Raw genomic sequence first — 23,440 nt, forward strand, 5'->3', positions numbered from 1 at the left:
AGGCTCGAAGGGCTAGATGGCCTACTCCTGCTCCTATTTCTTATGTTCTTAGGAGCATGAACAGAGTGGATAGTCAGAAGCTTTTTCCCCAGAGTGGAAGAGTCAATTACTAGGGGGCACAGGTTTAAGGTGCGAGGTTTAAAGGAGATGTACAAGGCAGTTTTTTTTTAAACAGAGTAGTGGGTGCCTGGAACTCGTTGCTGGGGGAGGTAGTGGAAGTGGATACGGTAGTGAATTTTAAGGGGCGCCACGACAAATACATGTATAGGATGGGAATAGAGGGATATGGTCCCCAGGAGGGTAGAGGATTTTAATTAAGTCACACAACATGGTCGGTGCAGTCTTGGAGGGCTGAAGGGCCTGTTCCTGTGCTGTAATTTTCTTTAATAGTTCGCTAATAGCAACCATAAAAAGGCAACTGGATGTGTTTGGGAAAAGTAAAGCTCACCAGGGATAAATTACATGGGAGAGAGAAGATGGAGCGGGACTAATTGAACTGCTCTTTCAGAAGCCAGTACGGGCTGCATGGGGTATCCCAAGAGTGTGTGAGGTGCTCGCACACTACACTGAAGTCTGTTCTTCTTTAACATCCCTTTTCCAAGAAACCAGCCCCCAGATTTCCCTGAAGGGAAGTGACCGGCTCTGCGTTCAACCCGGATTTGAGAGACTGGAAGTTCCACAGTTCTCAGCAGCCTCCGGGTGAACTGTTCCCAGCTCCACTCTGTCCCCTGCCAATGCAAGGCAGGTGCTCCACAGGGCCACTGGTACCGATGTGTCGTGTGCCCTTGTTTACACACGCGCGCGCACACACAGAAAACCAATGAAGGAGGTGACGGCCTAGCCAGACCTTTATTCTGGAAACTCAGCTAATGTTCTGGAAACCTGGGTTCTAGGGGAGGATTCCATGCCTCCATGTGCTCAGAAACTGGCTGAGATAATACCCCATCCATCACTGTGACTGCTGCAATTTTTTATTCATTCGTGGGACATGGGTGTCAAGTGCATTTGAGAATCAAACGCTTTGCTGTGGCTCTGGAGTCACATGTAGGCCGGACAGGTTAAGGACGGCAGATTTCCTTCCCTAAAGGACATTAGTGAACCAGGTGGGTTTTTCCGACAATGGTTTCACGGTCATCAATAGATTGTTAATTCCAGTTTTTTTTTATTGAATTCAATTTCCACCAGCTGCCATGGTGGGATTCGAACCCAGGTCCCCAGAACATCAGCTGAGTTTCTGGATTAATAATTCAGCGATTATACCACTAAGCCTTCACCTCCCCTATTAAAATTCAAGCTGTTGTTGCCTCTTTCACTCACCTTCAAAAGTCCAAATGCGGCTGCCTGACGTGATGAGTCGTAAATATCTTCCTCAGCATACCCCAACAGGACTTGTAGCTGTTTACCCGTTATTGTATATCCCGTCACGTTCCTGACGAGGATAGTGATGGCCTGGGGAGTGAAAGATATCTATTAATACAAACCATTATCGCTTACACAACGCTCCCCCATCATAGACATACTCAGCAAAAGGAACCAACCATTTCCCGAGCCAAAGATTTGAGCAGCACAGTGGTTAGCACTGCTGCCTCACAGCACCAGGAGCCCGGGTTCAAATCCCGGTTTGGGTCACTGTCTGTGTGGAGTTTGCACGTTCTCCCTGTGTCAGTGTGGGTTCCCTCCGGGTGCTCTGGTTTCCTCCCAAAGTTGTGTAGCTTGGGTGAATTGGCCATGCTAAATTGTGCCTTCATGTCCCAAGATGTGCAGGTCAGGTGGATTGGTCATGCTAACTTGCATCCTAGGGTCCCAAGATGTGCAGGCTAGGTGGATTGAGGTAATACATGAGGTTATGGGATTAGAGCCTGGGTGGGATTGTTGTTGGTGCAGCTTGATGGGCTAAAAGGCCTCTTCCTGCGCTGTGAGGGTTCTATTATATCGATCAAAAAGGCACTAAATTATCAATCGTATTGCCTACTTTTTGAATTTCAATGCTTAATAGCATTGTAAGGGAACAATTATTTTAATGATTGTGCCCAATCCGCAACTCAATGCAACGGGCAACAGAACCAGATCAGGGACCACAGAGGAACAAAGTGAACCGGGACACTGGAGCAGAGGGGGACCCGAGCTCACATTTAGCAGCTGCCAGAAGCTGCGAGCAGCTGACGCCTCGAGCAGCTTTACCCTCCGTAAGCCACATCAGCACCAATACATCGTGGGCAATGTTCAGAGAAATTGGAGCAGGTGGTGGCCATTTGGCCCATTTCAGTGCTAGCTCCTCAACTGTGCTACAGCCTTTAACTCTCTTTCCCTGCTTTTCTCCCATATCCTTGTGCAATATTTAACCAATTCTGTTTTTAACTGTCACACCAGCCTATGCTTCAATGGTCCCTGTTAGTAAGACATTAACCATTTTAATAAGCTCTTCTGTGAAAACATTTTCTTTCTTCACTCTCCGAGTGAGATTCCCCAATCTTTATTACTGATTTGCCAACTAGCGGAAACATTACCCAGCCCTCAAAACCGATCACCTGAGAAACTTTGTTTAACTTTCTCTGCTACAGAAATCTAAACTTCGAGACTTTCTTTTATCACTGGAACTTCCAATTCCAGGGCAGTGTTTGAGCAGGTTTTCACTCTACCCTCTGCAGGAGTCGTCTGCTTTTAGTATTCCATTTAACCATTTGCAGGACAGGGCCAAACCAGCATTTATTACCCATCTCTAATTGCCTGAGAGGCGGTGTTGGTGGTGAGCTGCCTTCTTGAACCACTGCAGTTGATGAGGTGTAGGTACATCCAGTGTGTAGTTGGGGTAGGAGTTCCAGGACTTTGAACCAGTGACAGTGAAGGAATGGTGATATATTTCCAAGTCAGGATGGTGAGTGACTCAGAGCAGAACCTCCAGGTGATAGCGTTCCCAGATATCTACTGCTCTTGTTCTTCTGGATGGGAGAGATGGTGGGCTTTGGAAGGTGCTATCAAAGGAGCCTTGGTGAGATGCTGCTGCCACTGGGCACTGGCTGTGAGAGACTTAATGTTGAAGGTGGTGGATAGGGTGCCATTTAAATGGGCTACTTTGTCCTGGATGGTATCAAGCTTCTCAAGGGCTGGCACGGTGGCACAGTGGAAAGCACTGCTGCCTTACAGTGCTAGGGACCCAGGTTCGATTCCCAGCTTGGGTGACTTGTTCGTGTGGAGTTTGCATGTTCTCCCCGTGTCTGCGTGGGCTTCCTCCGGGTGCTCCAGTTTCCTCTCACAGTCAGAGATATGAAAGTTAGGTGGATTGGCCATGCTGAATTGCCCCTTAGTGTCATGGGGACTAGCCAGGGTAAATGCATGGGGCTATGGGGATTGGACTTGGGTGGGATTGTGCCCTGATGACCAAATGGCCTCCTTCTGCACTGTCGGGATTCTATGATTCTAATAAGTGTTGTTGGAATGGCTGTCATCCAGACAAGTGGAGAGAATTCCATCACACTCTTGACTTGGGTCTTGTAGATGGTGGACAGGCTTTAGGGAATCAGTGGTTACTTGGTTGGGTTTCAGAAGTGGTCAAATGTTCAACCTTTACGACTCTCTTGGGTAGGCTGGTCAGCCAAGGTGAAGACCCTCCTCAGGGGGTGGTACTAGGAGCTCCCAGTGAAAGCTGGGCAAATCATCACCACCAGCTACCAACGAAAACACCTTGCTGTGTTTGCCATCGAGGCGTGCTGCCTCTACAATCCCCAAAGCTCTGACTACTGACAGATTGATGGGAATTTAGCAGAAGCAGCAATGAGGTATTCTGATCTGCATCAGATTCAGAGAGCAGAACAGTTTCCAAACAGCAACAGACTTCAGTAGGATGCAGACTGGTGAAATGAGCACTGGTGGCCAACACCTCCAATACCTTGTGCTCCCCTGTTGTCAATTTGCTCAAGAACCTCACAGCTTCTCTCCCCTGGATTCCATACTATCATTCTCATTCTCTGGGGTGAAGACAGATGTGAAGTATTCATCCAACACTCTACTTTTACCAGATAGTTGCGGTTTAAAACATTACCTTGAAACAGTTCACAACCAAGTGAAAGTTCTCCCCCATCCCAGCTCCAGCCACGGCATAGTCCTTCAGCAACAGGAAAAGTTGCTGGGTCAGCTGCTCAGCCAGAGTTTCGGTGGACCGCAATGGGAATTTCAATACCCAGGTGAGGCACTGCAACGCAGTTGTGATCACCTGTAAATGCAAAACAACGACACTTCAGCAATTAAGCTTCAGCCAAAAACGCTCGACAGTTTGTTATAAAACAGAACCCAGACGGATGGACAGGAAAACTGACGCAATTTTATTTACTGAACCATGTTGAACCTGCCCAAAGTCTGGAAGTTAAGGGGAAAGCTAATTAGTTCTTCACAAGTATTTTTGGCAGAGAGCCACGTTGAGGACACGAATAGAGGATATTTCTTTGGAATAACGTGACGGCATTGCAATCTAACAATAGAAGAACTTGCATTAACACAGTGCTTTTCTACTACAGTACTATACAGCCAAAGAAACACTTTTGATGGTGTAATTAAAGGAGGCAGTGCGGCAACCAGTTTGTACGCAGCTTTCAAAAACAATTCATGGCTGTGAGATCATGAAAGCTGGAGACTGCTTGTGCCCAGCTCTTTAATAACAGATAACTAAATTCATATATTGTTAATAACAGCTAGGTGTTCAGATGTGTTGAATCCTGTAAAGCTTTTGGATCAAATCTGTATTGTCTGTCGCTCTCTCTTACCAGCAAATAAATATCTTTTGCTTTCTGTAAATGCTAATTTTAAAATAATGCTCAATAAATGAAGTTTTATTTCCGACCAGCCTGCAGCTATTCTAGGAAGAGAACAAACCCTACGGATGTTCACAGTACATTCACTGCAGCGTTAATGTAAGTCGGCTTGTGACACTAATAAATAAACTTTAAAAAACTTTAAAAGCAAGTCTCCATACATGGCAATGTTTTTATGATGAAGGTTGAGGGAAAAATATTGGCCAGGGAACCAGGGAAAAAACCCTCCCTGCTCTTCTTCCAAATAATTCGACCTTCTCCAGCTACCTGAGGAGGCAGATGGGACTTCTTGTTTAACGCTGCATTTGAAACCATTCCTTCAGCACCGACCCTCTGACAGCGCGGCGCTCCCTCAGCACCGACCCTCTGACAGCGCGGCGCTCCCTCAGCACCGACCCTCTGACAGCGCGGCGCTCCCTCAGCACCGACCCTCTGACAGCGCGGCGCTCCCTCAGCACCGACCCTCTGACAGCGCGGCGCTCCCTCAGCACCGACCCTCTGACAGCGCGGCGCTCCCTCAGCACCGACCCTCTGACAGCGCGGCGCTCCCTCAGCACCGACCCTCTGACAGCGCGGCGCTCCCTCAGCACCGACCCTCTGACAGCGCGGCGCTCCCTCAGCACCGACCCTCTGACAGCGCGGCGCTCCCTCAGCACCGACCCTCTGACAGCGCGGCGCTCCCTCAGCACCGACCCTCTGACAGCGCGGCGCTCCCTCAGCACCGACCCTCTGACAGCGCGGCGCTCCCTCAGCACCGACCCTCTGACAGCGCGGCGCTCCCTCAGCACCGACCCTCTGACAGCGCGGCGCTCCCTCAGCACCGACCCTCTGACAGCGCGGCGCTCCCTCAGCACCGACCCTCTGACAGCGCGGCGCTCCCTCAGCACCGACCCTCTGACAGCGCGGCGCTCCCTCAGCACCGACCCTCTGACAGCGCGGCGCTCCCTCAGCACCGACCCTCTGACAGCGCGGCGCTCCCTCAGCACCGACCCTCTGACAGCGCGGCGCTCCCTCAGCACCGACCCTCTGACAGCGCGGCGCTCCCTCAGCACCGACCCTCTGACAGCGCGGCGCTCCCTCAGCACCGACCCTCTGACAGCGCGGCGCTCCCTCAGTATGTGAACTCTCAGCTGAATGCACAATACTTGTCAAATGGATTTTAGTGATAATCTGCCAAATACAGAAAAAATAAAAACGCACTGGGGTTGTGACAGGGTATTTACAACACAACAGACAGGGAGCTCTGGATTCATTTTCATAATCTTACTGGGAACTCTCTCTGGACTGTGCTCAAACTGGCTCTTTTTTGAAGATAGCCCATGGTCAGCTTCTATTTGTCCTGGCAGCCCTGGACTCTGATTTATTCTGTCCAATTCAATTCTTATCCCATTGACATTGGCCTTCCTCCAGTTAATTACTCTTACCCTTGATAGTTTCTTGTTCTTTTCCCTGGCCAGTCTCAAGCCTTTGGTACAATGATCACTCTTCCCTTCAATGTTCTCTTGCCAACACATGATCCACCTCATTCCCAAGAGCCAGCTCCCTCGGACTAGAAACACACTGGAAAATATTTCTGCTTCTATTTCCCAAGTTTCTACTAAAGGGATTAAGGGATCTGGGATGGAGGAGGGACCAGGATATTGAATTTGATGGTCAGCCATGATCAAACTGAATGGCGGAACAAGCTTGAAGGGCTGAATGGCCTCTTCCTGCTTCTACTTTTTTCGATGTTTCTAACCCATGCCCCTTTCTGCCCTTTACACAACTAACCCTGTGTATATCTGGATAATCCAATGCCCCCTTTTTAACTAAACCAGAACTTTTGCACCAAACTAATATCCTTGCAGATTTGTACATCTCCATCCTTCCCACATCATTGGTGGTCTCTGGTTACACAAGTAATATAACTGCGCTGTTTACTTTGTTAGATTTAGCCAAATAAGATTGTCCTTTGCCCCGCTTGGTCATCCTCTTTCTCAACCGCGCCCTCCTTAAATTGCAGCATCGCTACAGTGTAGGAGGCCATTCGGCTCATCAAGGTTGCACTGACCACAATCCCAGCCAGGCTCTACCCCCTTAACTCCACGTACTAACCCTGCTAACCCCCCTGACATGAAGGGACAATTTCAGCATGGCCAATCAACCTAACCCACACACCTTTGGACTTTGGGGGGAAACCCACGCAGACACTGGGAGAACGTGCAGACTCCTGCACAGACGGTGACCCGAGCCAGGAATCGAACCTGGGTCCCTGGCGCTGAGAGGCAGCAGTGCTTGCCACCTTGCTGCCCCTCCCACCACCCCCCACTTTCCTCCTTTATTTCCTTTCCTGAAGACCTTGTGACGTTACAGCTTTTCATTATAAATATTAAACACTAAACAAAGAATATTGGAATAATTCGGATATAACCGATTGTGTTGAATAGTCAATTAAAATTTTGGTGTGTGGGCTATTAACGATGAAGCGAAGCAGTGAGTATCCCCCGTTGTGAACAATGCTTACCTTCACGTGCATGGACTCAAGACAGTCTATCAGCACCTTCACAAAGGGGTCCAACATCTCCAAAACCTTCTCTTCTGAAGACTTCACCTTCGACCTTTTCAAACTCATATACAGCAACTGGGGAAAAATCATAAAAACCAGAGATCATAGAAATCCCACAGTACAGAAACAGGCCATTCGGCCCATCGAGTCTGTACTGACCACAATCCCACCTAGGTGCGATCCCTGTAACTCCACATATATTACCTCCGCTAATCCCTCTAATTAGCACCTTGAGCTGATATTGGGCTGGTGAGACTGTGTTACTGGACCCCGTCCCCATCTGTCACACAGGATCCACGCTCAGGGAAGAGGGGAACACAGCACTCAACATCCGAACTTGGAAATAAATCGGCCGTTCCTTTACTGTCGCTGCGTCAAAATCCTGAGATTCTCTCCCTAACAGTACTGTGGGCGTAACTACACCTCAGGGACCGCAGAGGTTCAAGACAGCAGCTCACCACCACCTCCTCAGTGGCAGATGGAGTTCAACCCAGGTAAGTGTGAAGTGGTTCATTCTGGCCGGAATATAACATTAATGGTAGGACTCTTGGCAGTGTGGAAGATCAGAAGGATCCTGGGGTCCGAGTTCATAGGACGCTCAAAGCAGCTGCACAGATTGAAGCTGTGGTTAAGAAGGTGTATGGTGTACTGGCCTTCAACAATCGAGGAATTGAGTTTAAGAGTCGAGAAATAATGTTGCAGCTATATAGGACCCTGGTCAGACCCCACTTGGAGTGCTGTGCTCAGTTCTGGTCGCCTCATTACAGGAAGGATGTGAAAGCCATAGAAAGGGTGCAGAGGAGATTTACAAGGATGTTGCCTGGATTAGGGAGCAAGCCTTATGAGGATAGGTTGAGGGAGCTCAGCCTTTTCTCCTTGGAGAGACGAAGGATGAGGGGTGGCCTGATAGAGGTGTATAAGATGTTGAGAGGTATTGATCGAGTGGATAGTCAGAGGCTTTTTCCCAGGGCTGAAATGGTTGCCACAAGAGGACACAGGTTTAAGGTGCTGGGGAGTAATTACAGAGGAGATGTCAAGGGTAAGGTTTTCTCTCAGAGGGTGGTGGGTGCGTGGAATGGGCTGCCGGCAACGGTGGTGGAGGCGGATTCGATAGGGTCTTTTAAGAGACTTTTAGATAAGTACACGGAACTTAGTAAGATGGAGGGTTATAGGTAAACCTAGCAATCTCTAAGGTAGGGACATGTTTGGCACAACTTTGTGGGCCGAAGGGCCTGTATTGTGCTGTAGTTTTTCTGTGTTTCTGAACAGTAATTAGAGACGGGTAATAGATGCTGGGCCTAACCAACGACATCCCCATCCCAGGAATGAAGAGAAGATGAACTGAAACAAACTCAAGAGGTCATGGAATGAGCAGAAAGCTCTGCTCACTTACCCTCAGGCCCGTATCAACCAGAATGTGCATGTTGGTCTTCGTGCTGGTGGCCGCTTTCTCACCTTGACGGGTGGGTGTGGGGGGCAGTAAAAGGCAGCTCTCGGGCTTCTGACCAGGGCGCGGTTTGTCAGGCTGCTTGCATTTATCCCTTTAAAGTGACATGTAGCCGGGTTAGAAATACAAAGCGTAACGCAGAGAAACTGGTAATTCAGCGCGAATGGCACGGACTGGTGCCTAAACTCCACACGGACCTCCTCGAACTCCACTTTATCCCATCCCGTCAAGCATCGCCCTTTCCGCCTTGTGGATGTTTCTAATCTCCCCTTAAGCACATCCATATCGTTCGCCTCCACCACCCGAGATGGGGCAGCGAGTTCCACATTGGCTCAATTCCGAGACACAGGATAAATTCTAAGTTAGAAAGGCTCGGATTGACCAGAGATAGTCAGCACAGCTTTGTTAGGAGAAGATTACATCTTGCTAACTTAGCAGAAGCAACAAGGTGGATTGATGAGGGTACTGTGGTGAATGTTGTCTACGTGGGTTTCAGTCAAGCACCTGACAAGGTCCCATATGGCAGACTGGTCAGAAAAGTGGGATCTCATGGTGATACACTTATCACAGAATCCCTATAATGCAGGAGGCGGCCATTGAGGCTACACCACCTCCATGACAAACTATCGCACTCAGGTCCTCTCTCCCGCCTTATCCCCGTGCCCCACACATTAGATGGATTAGCCATGGTCAACCTACACATATTGATGTGGAGATGCCGGCGTTGGACCGGGGTGGGCACAGTCAGAAGTCTCATAACACCAGGTTAAAGTCCAACAGGTTTATTTGGAATCACTAGCTTTCGGAGCGCTGATCCTTCATCAGGTGAGTGCAATTTAGCGTGGCTAATTCCCACTCTCTCAAACAGCTATTGAAATGAATGATCACTCACTTAGTACGCTTGACCATTAGCGGTAAGCTCTGGGTCACCAGCCCATGGCTCAGTAACAGGATGGAATCCGCTGTCATTGCCTTATTCAGTAACAGGCCAGCCACAATGCGATGAAACACTTGCTGAACCTTCCGAGCTTGCTTAAGCATAGTCGTGTTCTCCAATATCTGAAAATGTAAAACTCCACATTAACACCTAGCGCCAACAACTTGCATTTATATAGCGCCTTTACTGTAGTAAAAAATGCTCCAAGGCACATCACATTACAAGTGCGAGGTAATGAATTTTGGAAGGTCCAACGCATGTAGGAATTATACAGTAAATGGTACCACCATTAGGGATATCGACAGGCAGAAAGGTCTGGGTGTACATGTCCACCGATCACTGAAAGTGGTAATCCTGGTGGATAAAGATTGTCAAGAAAGCATGCAGCATGCTTGCCTTCATCGGTTGAGGCGCTGAATATATTAATTGGCAGGTTATGCTGCAGCTTTATAGAACCTTAGTTAGGCCTCATTTAGAATATTGTGCACAATTCTGGTCACCACACTACCAGAAGGATGTGGATACTTTGGAGAGGATACAGAAGAGGTTTACCAGGGTGTTGCCTGGCCTGGAGGGTATTAGCTATGAGGAGAGGTTGGATAAACTCAGTTTGTTCTCGCTGGAACAACAGAGGTTGAGAGGTGATCTGATAGGGGTTTACAAGATCATGAGGGGCATGTGCAGAGTGGATAGTCAGATGCTCTTTTCTAGGGTACAAAAGTCAAGTACACGGGGGCATAGGTTCAAAGGTCCGTAGGGAAAAGTTTAGAGGAGATGCGCGAGGCAAGTGTTTTACACAGAGGGTGATGAATGTGTGGAGGCGGGGAGAGCTGGAACGATAGCGACATTTAAGGGCCAACTAGACAAATACATGAATCGGACGGGAATGGAAGGATACGGACTCTGTAAGTGCACATGGTTTCAGTTTAGGCAGGGATCATGATCGGTGCAGGCTTGGAGGGGGCTGAAGAGCCTGTTCCCGTGTTGTCCTGTTCTTTGTTCATAGGGAGGCAGAGTTTAGCTTCCTTCAAAGTCAGTTCACTACCTGCCGCGTGCACGTTTACCTCTTTCAGTGGCAGGATTAGGTTGGCAACGTGAGCCTTCCCCACAAACTGAGCCAGAATCTCATAGGAATCAAAGCTTTTGCTTCTCCTCGCTTCCATCACTTTGCTCACAATTCCCTTCACTTCTTTCTCTTCCGCAATTGCACCAAACAGTTCATGGTTAAAAATCTAGAGAGACAGAGATTATTTCACGGTAACAGCAACAATGTTCGCGCTCAGGACAACTATATTCTTAATTAATAAAATCACTAATTACTGCCAGAAACTGTAACACGACACAGAATCCATCATAGCCTTTAAAACAGAAGTGGATAAATATTCGAAAAAACGGACTGAGGAGAGGTTGGAGAAACTTGGTTTGTTCTCACTGGAACGACGGACGTTGAGGGGAGACCTGATAGAAGTCTACAGGATTATGAGAGGCATGGACACAGTGGATTGTCAGAAGCTTTTCCCCAGGGTGGAAGAGTCAATTACGAGGGGGCACAGGTTTAAGGTGCGAAGGGCAAAGTTTAAAGGAGATGTACAAGGCAAGGGAATTAGCCACGCTAAATTGCACTCACCTGATGAAGGATCAGCGCTCCGAAAGCTAGTGATTCCAAATAAACCTGTTGGACTTTAACCTGGTGTTATGAGACTTCTGACTGTGCCCACCCCGGTCCAACGCCGGCATCTCCACAAGATGTACAAGATGTCCATATTCATGTACATGGAGATGTACAAGATGTACAAGATGTTTTATAGAGGGTGGTGGTTGCCTGGAACTCGTTGCCGGGGGAGGTAGTGGAAGCGGATACAATAGTGAGTTTTAAGGGGCTTCTTGACAAATACATGAATAGGATCGGGATAGAGGGATATGGTCCCTGGAAGGGTAGGGGGTTTAGTTACATCAGGCAGCATGGTCAGTGCAGTCTTGGAGGGCTGAAGAGCCTGTTCCTGTGCTGTAATTTTCTTTGTTTTCTCTGTTCTTTGACATAAGGACAGAGTAATGGAGTCAAGGGGACAGCACAGGCTAAATGAACTGAATGCTCTCATTCTCCAAGACCAAATCTGTTGAATTTAAGAGTGACATATTTGACCAGGTGCCAGTCAGGGTTCAGTTGACAGCATTCTTGTCCCAATCAGCGAGTGGGTTCAAGTTTCAGATCAGACACTTTGAGTCTATAGTCCAGGCGGACACTTTAGGACTGAGTGAGTGCTGCACTCAGAGGTACCACCTTCCAAGGATTGTTAAACCAAGGGCTCACTGTCTCTCACGTGGACATAAAAAGATCCATTGCAAAGAGGAGCAGAAGAATTTTCTCCTGTATCCTGGGCCAATATTTATTCCTCAACCAACACCTCTTTCCTCCCACACCCCAAAGATGTGCGGGCTAAGTGGATTGGCCATGGAAAATTACCCCTTAGTGTCAGGGAGACTAGCCGGGTAGATATGTGATGTCACGGGGATATGGTCTGGGTGGGATTGTGGTCAGTGCAGACTCAATAGGCCAAAGGGCCACCTTTGCACTGTAGGGATTCTATGAAAATAGATGATCTAGCCACTGACGTTGGCCTGGAAGCTCGCTGAGCACAAACTGGTGACTTTTTTTCTCCAAAGAAGTACTTCATTCATTGTAAAGCACTTTCTCACATCTTGAGAGTGTGAAAGTCACTAGATAAATAAAATGCATTTTTCCTTTTGTTTGTACGTGAACACATTAATTAATAACACCAGAGAACTAATTCTTACCTCAATAAGAATGTTCATACAAGGGTCCAAATCAGCACTGTTAAGTATAGGTGTGAGATTCTTTAACAACATGTAGACTGTGTAGGTCAAAACATGCACCTAGCAAGATAAAAAACAGGAGTTTCCATGAACAGTAAACACCCAGACACAATCTGGAAACAGAGTTCTATGTACTGTTAGTCAGGGTAGTAGAAAGTTACGTCAAGAGTTTCAATGTAAACACTTCAAAAATAACAAACACAAATTATGTTGGTTTCACTCTAATTCTTTCAAGTTACAGTAGATCACAGGATTGTCTGCCTGACAGTATTAGACATTTGCTAAAAGGGTAGTTAAAAATTAATTACATCTTCAATTTTATCTCAATCTTATTCTTCAAATATTACAGGAAGGATGTGGAAGCTATTGAAAGGGTGCAGTGGAGATTTACAAGGATGTTGCCTGGATTGGGTGGCATCCCTTATGAGGATAGGTTGAGGGAGCTCGGTCTTTTCTCCTTACATAGACAAAGGATGAGAGGTAACCTGATAAAAGTGTATAAGATGTTGAGAGGTATAGATCGGGTGGATTCTTGGAGGCTATTTCCTAGGGCTGGAATGGTTGCTACGAGAGGACACAGGTTTAAGGTGCTGGGGAGTAGATACAGAGGGGATGTCAGGGGTAAGTTTTTCACTCAGAGGGTGGTGGGTGAATGGAATCTGCTGCCGTCGGTGGTGGTAGCGGCAAATTCTATGGGGTCTTTCAAGAGGCTTCTGGATGAGTACATGGAACTTAATAGAATTGAGGGTTATAGGTAAGCCTAGTAGGTATGGATATCATCAGCGCAACTTATGGGCCAAAGGGCCTGTTTCTGCTGTAGTTTTTCTACGTTCTAATATTGATGTAATTTTACTCTGTATTGATCACATAAGCCTGTGTTTGATTGAGGGTGAGTAATATCAGATCTCACTGCCATTCCAGTAAAACTAGACCACACGGACTGCAGTACTTCAAGGCGGCGGCTCACTTCCACCTTTTCAAGGGGCAAGGGGAAACAGTGGATTGGCGGTATTGTCACTGGACTAGTAACCCAGTGGCCCAGGGTAGTGCTCTGAGGGCCCAGGTTCGAATCCCACCACGGCAGATGGTGAAATGTGAACAGAATAAAAATCTGGAATTAAAAGTCTAATGATGGCCATTGTCAATTATCACAAAAAACTCATCTGGTTCACGAATGTCCTTTAGGGAAGGAAATCTGCCATCCTTACCCAGTTTGGCCTCCATGTGACTCCAGAGCCACAGCAATGTGGCTGACTCTTAAAATCCCCCCCCTCCGCCAGGGCAATTAGGGATGAACAATAAATGTCGGCCTAGCCAGCAATGTCCACACCCCATTAAAAAGTTTTTAAAAATTAGGGATGGGCAGTAAACCCTGGCCTGGACAGCAATACCCACATCCCATGAACAATTTAAAAAATTTCCCCTTGCCAAAGTTCACAAAAACCCAAGTAGCACTTTTAATATGATCTGGACAATTTATTCTTACATGTGGACTGAGCACAGTGAGAGGTTGGCATGGTTAACAGACACATTTAAGCGCAATCCTGAGGAGGAGGAGGGAGAAAGGAACATAACGAGATGGAGATGGGCCGAGACAGAGAAGGACCACGACGGAGAAGGGCGGTAGCAGACTCATGCAATTCGAACACCAGGACGGAGTAGATGGACCATCTGGCTTACATGTACTGCATGTCCTGTACAATGACTGTCTAATGTAAGACAGTGGGGCGGCACGGTGGTTACCACTGCTGCCTCACAGCGCCAGGGACCCAGGCTTGATTTCAGCTTCGGGCCACTATCTGTGTGGAGTCCGCACGTTCTCCTCGTGTCTGTGTGAGTTTCCTCCGGGTGCTCCGGTTTTCTCCCACAGTCTGAAAGACATGCTGGTTAGGTGTATCGGCCATGCTAAATTCTCCCTCAGTGTACCCGAGTGTGGCTACTAGGGGATTTTCAGAGTGACCTCATTGCAGCGTTAACGTAAGCCTACTTGTGACACTAATAAACAAACTTTAAACATTAATATTCAGTTAGCTGAAGCATGTTACCTGATAGCCCTTGATTAAAGCTGACCGCATCTCTTTGAGGAGGTACAACAGATATCCTGGGCCTAAAGTCTCGATTATTTTAATCAGGGTGTTGCGGGCAACATCTCGGATCTCCTGCGCTCGGTTCTTCAATAGCACGCAAACTTTTAAGAGGACGCTGAGAAAAAGGAGAGAGAGATTAACATTTTTATAACTCTCTTCAACATCAGCTAATGCCTCAAGGTGCTTTACAGCCAATCAGGAGCGACCGCTGCTGTAATGTAGGAAAGATGACAGACAATTGCTGCACAGCAAGCTCCCATAAATACTAATCTGGTCATTATCAGATCATGTGATGTAAATGAGGGTAAATATTGCCGGGACATTGGGAATAATTCCCAGGCTCTTCTTCAAACACTGCTGTCGTATGCTCAAACATTAGATCGTGAGTGATCAACCTTACATTCAGACAGAAAATAGTTTAACCAAATGATTTACTAGCGTATGCAATGTATGGAGGGTAGGGGAATTATTGATGCAGTTAGACGCTAAGCTTAATGTCTCATCTCAAATCGCACCTCTGACAATGCAGTACTCCCTCAGTGAAGCACAGGAGTGCCAGGCTGGATTTTTGTACTGAAGTTGCCCTGTTTGCGACACACAGGAAATGAGGGTGCTACCAAATGAAACGTGGCAGAGAGGAGAGAGAAAAACCTGTAAACGTATAATCAACCCTTTCGTTCCTGGTCCCTGCTCGCTCTCCTATCAGTTTGGGCGGGTACACAGCGCAAGACATTGTGATACCGCAAACAATACCGGAATGCCACGCACAATGCAGGGATACCGTGCACAGTGCAGGAATACTGCGCACGAGGCCAGAATCCTGTGCACAGTTCTGGTGTCAGTGTCATAAATGGACACCAAAGGCACAGGAGAAAGTGCAAAAGAGGAACTAAAAAGGATGGCACCAGAACTGAGGTTTTATAACAATTAGGAAAGATTGGTGTTCTTGAGAACAAGAGCGAATGGATACAAGTTTTTGCATATTATTGAAGTATTGGAATGTGGAACTCACTGTCACAGGAATGTCAGGAAAAAGGAATAGTTCAATGTCTTTGGTAAATGTAACACTGTCCTTCCCACTTAGTGAAATTGACTTCAATAAACCATCCCCCCGCCACCCCAATAGACATGGTGAGCACGATATAATACCTGGGTAAATTAGAATCCATGGTTTCCTTGGGTAGAGACTGCAGCAGTTTAACGATGGCGAATGCCAGCGGAATACGCACCAACTCCTCACTATTGACTATTTTTGATTTCACCAACTTGTGCTGGTCATCTCTTTCCACCTGTCAACAATTCATCACAACGTGAGTGACAGAGGGCCAGAGGAGACAGAGAAGGAGCACGGCACTCGCGACAGGGGGAAGGCAACAAGGAGCAGCAAGGCAGCTGAACCGGGAGGGGGAAAGAGAGGAGAGGAGGGGAGGCAAGTCAGGGGATGATGGCGGTGAGAACAAAGGGCTGAGGGGGCAGAGGGAGGAGAGGGAGTTGAGGGGCGGAGGGGAACCAAAAGCCGGGGCGGGAGGAGGAAGGGGACGAGCGGGGCTGAGGAGGGGGCCGAGGGAGAGGTGGAGGACGTCAAGAGGGGTTGAGGGGTCCGGGTTTTGGGGGGGGGGGGTGCCAAGGGGAAGGGGAGGGAAGGGGGGCTGGGAAGGGAAGGGCGAGAGGGAGAGAAAAAGAGAGAACTGATGAACAGGAGAAATGAGACAGTGACGAGCAGAAGTGGGTGAAGAGTGAGAGAAACACGAGTTATTCAGGTTTTGCTCACTGACCTTTGCAATTAGGCATTTCTGCAGTTTGGGCAGGATGTTCTTTGTGATGGTTGCTTGAATGTGATCAATCAGAGTGTCCAGCTGCTGCTGATTCTTAGGTTGGAAGACCAAGGATTTCTTCACCTCCTTTGTTGGGACATCTTTGCCAGCTGCCTCATCGTCACTCATTGCATTATCTTCAGCGAGTATTTCTGCAGATTCTTCCTTCCCTTCATCAATACCAACTTCCACTTCCATGGCTTCGGTCTCATCCTCCTCACTTCCCTTCACAGAACCTACAGGGCAGAATGAAAACATCACAAGTACGTTCTTCCCTTTTCTGGTTCCCTCATCAGCTTCTGCCGTCACTGCCTAGCAGCCACATCCTTTACCGGATCAGAAATGGACGTTAGTGAACCAGATGGGTTTTTAGACAATGGTTTCATGGTCACAGGTAGAAGTTTAATTCCAGATTTTTATAATTTCACCATCTGCCATGGTGGGATTCGAACCTAGGTCGCCAGAGCTTTACCCTGGCTCTCTGGATTACTAGCCTGTGAGAAATACTACTTCTGCACCACTGCCATCCCCTCATAAGGAGACGGGCAACAAATGCTAGCCGAGCTACCGAGCTCGGCCTAGCTCTGCCGACAGCCTGTGAGAGTTGAGAAGGAAAAGAACGTTGGTGATTTTCTTTCGATTGGCAACGAGCCACCACCTCCAATACAACTAGGCGCATCGTGCAGCCATTCACATGGCTGGACCACAGAGGGACAGCCGATCTCCTTTCCGAAAGGACATTACTGGGTTTTTACAGCAATTCAGTATTTCCACGGTCATCAATACCAATCCCCGCATCTAATCTACGGCTCGGGGCTTTCCTCTGTGGCTTCCACTGAAAGTGGATGCAATCTGGGCCAAGCCGTGTCAAAGAGTGTGTAAAAACAGTGGGATTTTACACTCATGATCATTGTGACTTGTCGCTGTTAACCCTTTCACTGGACACAGTTATTAATATAACTGATCTTCCTCTATCATTGTTAGTGTGGGTATTAATACTGTAACAACCACTTCCACTGGAATCGGCACGGTTTTTAAACACTGCCTCCCAAAGCAGTCTCCAACCACCACCTCAGTCACACCCTCGGGTCAGAGAGAGTTCCTGTATAGGTCCTGAGGAGTTTATCTCACTGCACCCGGCCTCCCGCGCGCCCAGCATCCATGGCCGGATCTACCATTGAAGCCTGCCCATGGCCTGCTTTTTCCTGCTAATCTACAAGTATTTATAATTCAGTTTAAATGAGTCCAATTGACCTGCTCTGCTGTGGACCACTTAGTTTAAGCTGCTGAAGAATAACTCATTTCCCAACAATCCCAATCATTGGTGTGAATCTAACAGATGTCCTGTTCTAGTCACCAATCGATTTACACTAATTGACGGGACTCATTCTGAGATTTCTGCAAATAGAATCACAGAATTTCTGCAGTGCAGAAGGGGACCATTTGGCCCATCGAGTCTGCACCAACCATCCGAAAGAGCACCCTATCCACTCCCAAGCCCCTGTCCTATCCCTGTAAACCCCGCATATTTACCATGGCCAATCCATCTAACCTGCACGTCCTTGGATATATCCTCTCGTCAATTTGGGCGTTACATAGAATAACACAGAACAACAGAACCGTGCTTGATTCCAGAGTTGAGAGGGTTGGTTTATGAGGAGATACTGAGTAGACTGGGGCTACAGTCATTGGAATTCAGAAGAATGAGGGGAGATCTTATAGAAACATATAATGTTATGAAGGGAATAGATAAGATAGAAGCAGGGAAGTTGTTTCCACTGGCGGGTGAAACTAGAACTAGGGGGCATAGCCTCAAAATAAGGGGAAGCAGATTTAGGACTGAGTTGACGAGGAACCTCTTCACACAAAGGGTTGTGAATCTGTGAAAATCCCAGTCCAGTGAAACAGTTGAGGCTACCTCATTGAATGTTTTTAAGGCAAGGATAAATTTTTGAACAGTAAAGGGATTAAGGATTATGGTGAGCAGGTGGGTAAGTGGAGCTGAGTCCATGAAAAGATCAGCCATGATCTTATTGAATGGCAGAGCAGGCTCGAGGGGCCAGATGGCCAACTCCTGCTCCTAGTTCTTATGTTATTCTCATCAATACAACAGCACATACAGCGCATTCCGCCATATGCGCACTTAAAGAAAACTGCAGACCAGAAAAGACTCAGTTTTAGGTGCTTACTTTCATTGACAGTCTTCTGAAACGCTTCAAGCTCCCTCCGCAAACTCTCCGGATCAAAGTGAAAGGCTTGCAACACGGCCAGTAGCAAACTATACGAGAGAGAATTATCAGCGCTGAGTGAGAAACATCGAAGTGTTGCTGGAAAAATTCACAAGTTGCAGGGAACAGAAGATGAACTGCTTTTCAGTGTCAGTTATTGGTGAGACCAGATAACATAGAGCACTGACAGAGCCAGATAACAGCTTAGGGCATCACGCCTGATTCACAAAATCAATGCTCCTCAGGGCCAGTGCTACCTGAAGGATTAGATTCGATCCCCTGGATAGGATTAGGAGGGAAATTTTCCAAATTAACCCTCCTCCCCATGTTGTTTTTTAACCAGATTTCTTTATCTTTTGCAGAAAGCTGCAGGGAACAGAAGGTGAATTGCTTTTCATCTGGCTTTGGGCAGAGGGAGGAGAGTATATATGTTGTCATTGCAGTTGTGGTGGGATCAAAAAGGTCTTTTCTAGCTCCTCACTGTTTATGTGCAAGTTTTTTTTTCATGGGAAGTGGGCATCACTGGCCAGGGTTAGCATTTTTATTGCCCATCCCCAATTGCCTTCAGGAAGTCGGAGGCTCCTTGAACCTCTACAGTCCACGTGTAGGTACACTCACAGTGCTGTCAGGGATGGAGTTCCTGGTTTTTGATCCACTGACACTGAAGGTAGGACGACACAGTGGTTAGCACTGCTGCCTCACAGCTCCAGGGACCCGGGTTTGATTCTCGGCTTGGGTCGTTGTCTGTGTGGAGTTTGCACGTTCTCCTTGTCTGCGTGGGTTTCCTCCAGATATTCCGGTTTCCTCCCACAGTCCAAAGATGTGTAGGTTAGGTGGATTGCCAATAGTGTCCTGGGATGTGTAGATAGAGGGATTAGCGAGGTAAATCTGTGGGGTTGTGGGAATAGGGCCTGGAATGGGATTGTTGTCGCTGCAGACTCGATGGGCCAAATGGCCACCTCCTGCACTGTAGGGTTTGTATGATTATATATTTCCAAATCAACATGTTTCATAGAATCCCTACAGTGCAGAAGGAGGCCATTCGGTCCACCCAGTCAGCACCGAATCTCCACCAGAACCCTCTCCCCGTAATCCCACTAACCTACACTAAGGGGCAATTTACCATGGCCAATCCACCTAACTCGCACGCCTTTCTACCTTGGGAGGAAACCAGAGCACCAGATATGGGGAGAAGCCCACACAGATACGGGGAGAATGTGCAAACTCCACAGTGACCCAAGGCTGAAATCAAACGCGGGTCCCGTGGTACTGTGAGGCAGCAGTGCTAACCACCGTGCGCTACCCACTGGTGAATGGCTTGCTGGAGAACTTGCAGGTGGTGGTGTATCTGCTGCTCTTGTCACAGACTGGGGAGGTGCTGTCGAAGGAGCCTTCGTGAGTTGCTGCAGTGCATCTTATTAGATGGTGAGTTGCTACTGTGCATCTATTGTGGAGGGAGTGCGTGTTTAAAGGGGTGTATGGGATGTCGATCAAGTGGGCTGCTTTCTCCCAGAGTTTCTCAAGTGTGGTATTCAGAAAGAATAAGCCTCAGCGTGTATGTTAAGCTGGCTCGTTTGAGGAAAAAAAGCATTTCCTGGTTTGTTGTCCCAGTTCCATCGCTCTGGACCCTGTTCCACATACCTGACGCCCAGCTTCAGGTTGATCTGTGAAGTTCGCAGGACATGAATGTAGCGTCTGAGGTGAAAAAGATACGGCGTCCACAAGAGGCGCTTGCACACAGCTCCAACAAGTTCCACAGATGCCGAGATCATATTCTCATGCTGAAGAATTTTACAATGAAAGAAAAAGTCAGGGGAAGAAATTGAAACAAAGTCAAAAGCCCCCATTTTAACCCTCCTCTCTTTGGCTGGAAGTTAGCACTGGCCAATCAAAGTGGGAGAAACAACTCCCTTCCTGTAAAGGATGCTCTTCACCAGTTTCGGAAGAGCACAGTCTGTTTATTTACAGATTAATACTGTACAGAGGCTTGCAGCCTTGTGGCTGCATTCAGTTCCCAAGACGATTCTGAGTTCAGAGGCCTGCCCTCACCAGTGTGATCACCCACCCTGCTCCCCAGTTGGTTCACTGGGTCATGTAATGGAACCTTAAAAGGATAACCACCACACTTTCCTTTGGTCTTGTTAATGCTAATGTTAATCTTTAATATCATAGCATCATAGAGTCTACAGTGCTGAAAAAGGCCATTTGGTCAACTGAGCCTGCACCAACAACAATCTCACCCAAATTCTATCCCTGTAACCCCAAGTATTTACCCTCCTAATCTCTGATACTAAGGGACAATTTATCGTGGTCAATCCACCTAACCCGCACATCTTTGGACTGTAGGAGGAAACTGGAACACCCGGAGGAAACCCATGCAGACACAGGAAGAATGTGCAAACTCCACACAGACAGTGACCTAAGCTGGGAATTGAACCCGGGTCCCTGGCGCTGTGAGGCAGCAGTGCTAACCACTGTGCCACCCAGTATTTTCCAATTCTGACGAAAGGTCACTGATAAAAAACGTTAACTCCGTTTTCCTCCCTCTCCATATCGCGCTGCATGATCTTTCATGTTTCCAGAATATTCCACCTCTAATTCTGGTGCAATTGCATTCCACCCTGGGCACCAGAAGTCAGTGGGGGGGAAGATACTAGCAGTGAATGGAGTACACTGCCGTCTCACCACCTCTCTATTGCAAAGAAGGAGGTGTATAAAAGTAGAAAAGTCTTGCTGTAACTCATTGGTGCAACTACACTTGGAGACTAGTATACAGTTTTAGTCTCCTTTCTAAAGGGAAACAACTGAAAGATTTGATTGGATATAAAATAATTATTCCTTCCACTGGGGAAGACCAGAAGTTTAGGGGTGATCAGCTAGATAATCAATATCTTTTCCTAAAGGGAGGGGAGTGTAAAACTAGAGGGCGTAGGTTTAAGGTGAGAGGGGAGAGATTCAAAAGGGTCCAGAGGGGCAATTTTTTCACACAGAGGGTGGTGAGTGTCTGGAACAAGATGCCAGAGGCAGTAGTAGAGGTGGGTACAATTTTGTCTTTTAAAAACCGTTTAGACAGTTACATGGGTACGATGGGTATAGAGGGATATGGGCCAAATGCGGACAATTGAGACTAGCTCAGTGGTTTAAAAAAAGGTGCATGAACAAGTTAGACTGATTCCAAGCTGTAAACCTCTATGACTCTATAAGAAGGGGATAGAACATTAAAATTACAGGCAGGTTGTTCAGGAATAATAAAGGCAAATTATTGCGGATGCTAGAATATGAAACAAAAACAGAAAATGCTACAACATCTCAGTGGGTCAGACAGCATCTGTGTGGAGAGAATAGAGCCAACATTTTGAGTCTAGATAACCCTTCGTCAGAGCTGTTCACTGAATGACGCCAGCCAGAGATGCCAATGTCCCATGAGTGAAATTTTTTTTAAAAAAATCTGAAACCCTCTCCCCTAAAAAGACCATTGAGATCATTGCTCAACTGAACATGTCAAGTAGGTAAGAATATTAAATGTTATGGAATCAAAGTTAAGGTACAGTTATAAGCCATGATCCGATTGAATGATGCAAGGGCCAGAGGAGCTGAATGGCCTCCATTTGTCCCAAGTTACAAAAAGGCAGTTCTTACCTTCAGCATGCTTTCATTAAACACCGTTGCAGTAGCGTATGGCATGACGAACTGCACCAAAGCTTTGGAGGGCAGAGTAATTTTCCCCTCATCGAGATGTTTTGCCAGTTTTTTCAGGGCGCGAGCTCTCCGGTGAATCTAAGCATCCACGAGAAAAGGAATTCATTACATCACTCTCAAGATCACCTGACACCCCGAAACACTTCCCAGCCAATGAAGTGCTTCTGTTTTGTAGTCACTGCTACAATGTAGAAAAGCCAGCAGCCAATTTGTGCACAGCAAGATCCCACAATCAGCAGTGTGATCATGAACAAATAATCTGTTTTGGAGAAGTTGAGTGGCTAGGGATTCACAGCATCCCTACAGTGCAAAAGAAGCCATTCGGCCCATCTAGTCTGCGTCGACTCTCTCAAGAGGCCATTTGGCCCATGTAACCTGTCCACTTTGGTAGGAAGAATGGTAGGAAGGACTATTACTTACGTGGCGAAAAACTGCAGCAGGCGACGGTGCAGAGGGACCTCGGGGTCCTTGTGCATGAATCGCAAAAACCCAGCTTGCAGGTGCAGCAGGTGGTCAGGAAGGCGAATGGGATGCTGGCCTTCATAGCGAGGGGGATTGAATATAAAAGTAGGGAGGTCTTGCTGCAGCTGTATAGGGCATTGGTGAGGCCGCAGCTGGAGTACTGTGTGCAGTTTTGGGCGCCGCACCTGCGCAAGGATATTTTGGCCCTGGAGGGAGTGCAGAGGAGGTTTACTAGGCTGATACCGGAGTTGAGGGGATTGAGCTATGAGGAGAGGCTGAATAAACTAGGCTTGTACTCGTTAGAGTTTAGAAGAATGAGGGGAGATCTCATTGAGACGTATAAGATGATGAATGGGATGGATAGGATAGAGGTGGAGAGACTCTTCCCGCTCAAAAAAGACAGTAGGACTAGGGGGCACAGCCTCAAGATAAAGGGGAGGCGGTTTAGAACGGAGTTGAGGAGGAACTTCTTCACTCAAAGGGTGGTGAATCTCTGGAATTCTCTGCCCGTTGAAGTGGTGGAGGCTGCCTCGCTAAATATTTTTAAGAAGCGGGTTGATGGGTTTTTGATAAGAGAAGGG

The 23,440-nt window shown here is 47.4% G+C and overlaps 1 protein-coding gene across 1 annotated transcript in view; it reads right to left on the bottom strand.

The window, feature by feature from the left end:
* utp20 (UTP20 small subunit processome component) overlaps nt 1-23,440 on the bottom strand; it is a 139,105-nt gene that overhangs the window by 29,561 nt on the left and 86,104 nt on the right. Inside the window, exons 38-50 of the mRNA XM_080191390.1 lie at nt 22,338-22,475; nt 20,340-20,479; nt 18,660-18,748; nt 16,432-16,706; nt 15,806-15,945; nt 14,615-14,771; nt 12,531-12,629; nt 10,799-10,966; nt 9,690-9,856; nt 8,744-8,891; nt 7,309-7,425; nt 4,040-4,210; nt 1,318-1,449 (exon numbers count right to left, since the gene is read on the bottom strand). Coding sequence (XP_080047516.1) covers nt 1,318-1,449; nt 4,040-4,210; nt 7,309-7,425; nt 8,744-8,891; nt 9,690-9,856; nt 10,799-10,966; nt 12,531-12,629; nt 14,615-14,771; nt 15,806-15,945; nt 16,432-16,706; nt 18,660-18,748; nt 20,340-20,479; nt 22,338-22,475 — 1,941 coding nt within the window. The remainder of the gene's footprint in view (nt 1-1,317; nt 1,450-4,039; nt 4,211-7,308; nt 7,426-8,743; nt 8,892-9,689; nt 9,857-10,798; nt 10,967-12,530; nt 12,630-14,614; nt 14,772-15,805; nt 15,946-16,431; nt 16,707-18,659; nt 18,749-20,339; nt 20,480-22,337; nt 22,476-23,440) is intronic.

The sequence above is a fragment of the Carcharhinus amblyrhynchos genome, chromosome 6 (genome assembly GCF_965287045.1).
Source record: "Carcharhinus amblyrhynchos chromosome 6, sCarAmb.v2.hapA, whole genome shotgun sequence".
In the NCBI taxonomy this organism is placed as follows: domain Eukaryota; kingdom Metazoa; phylum Chordata; class Chondrichthyes; order Carcharhiniformes; family Carcharhinidae; genus Carcharhinus; species Carcharhinus amblyrhynchos.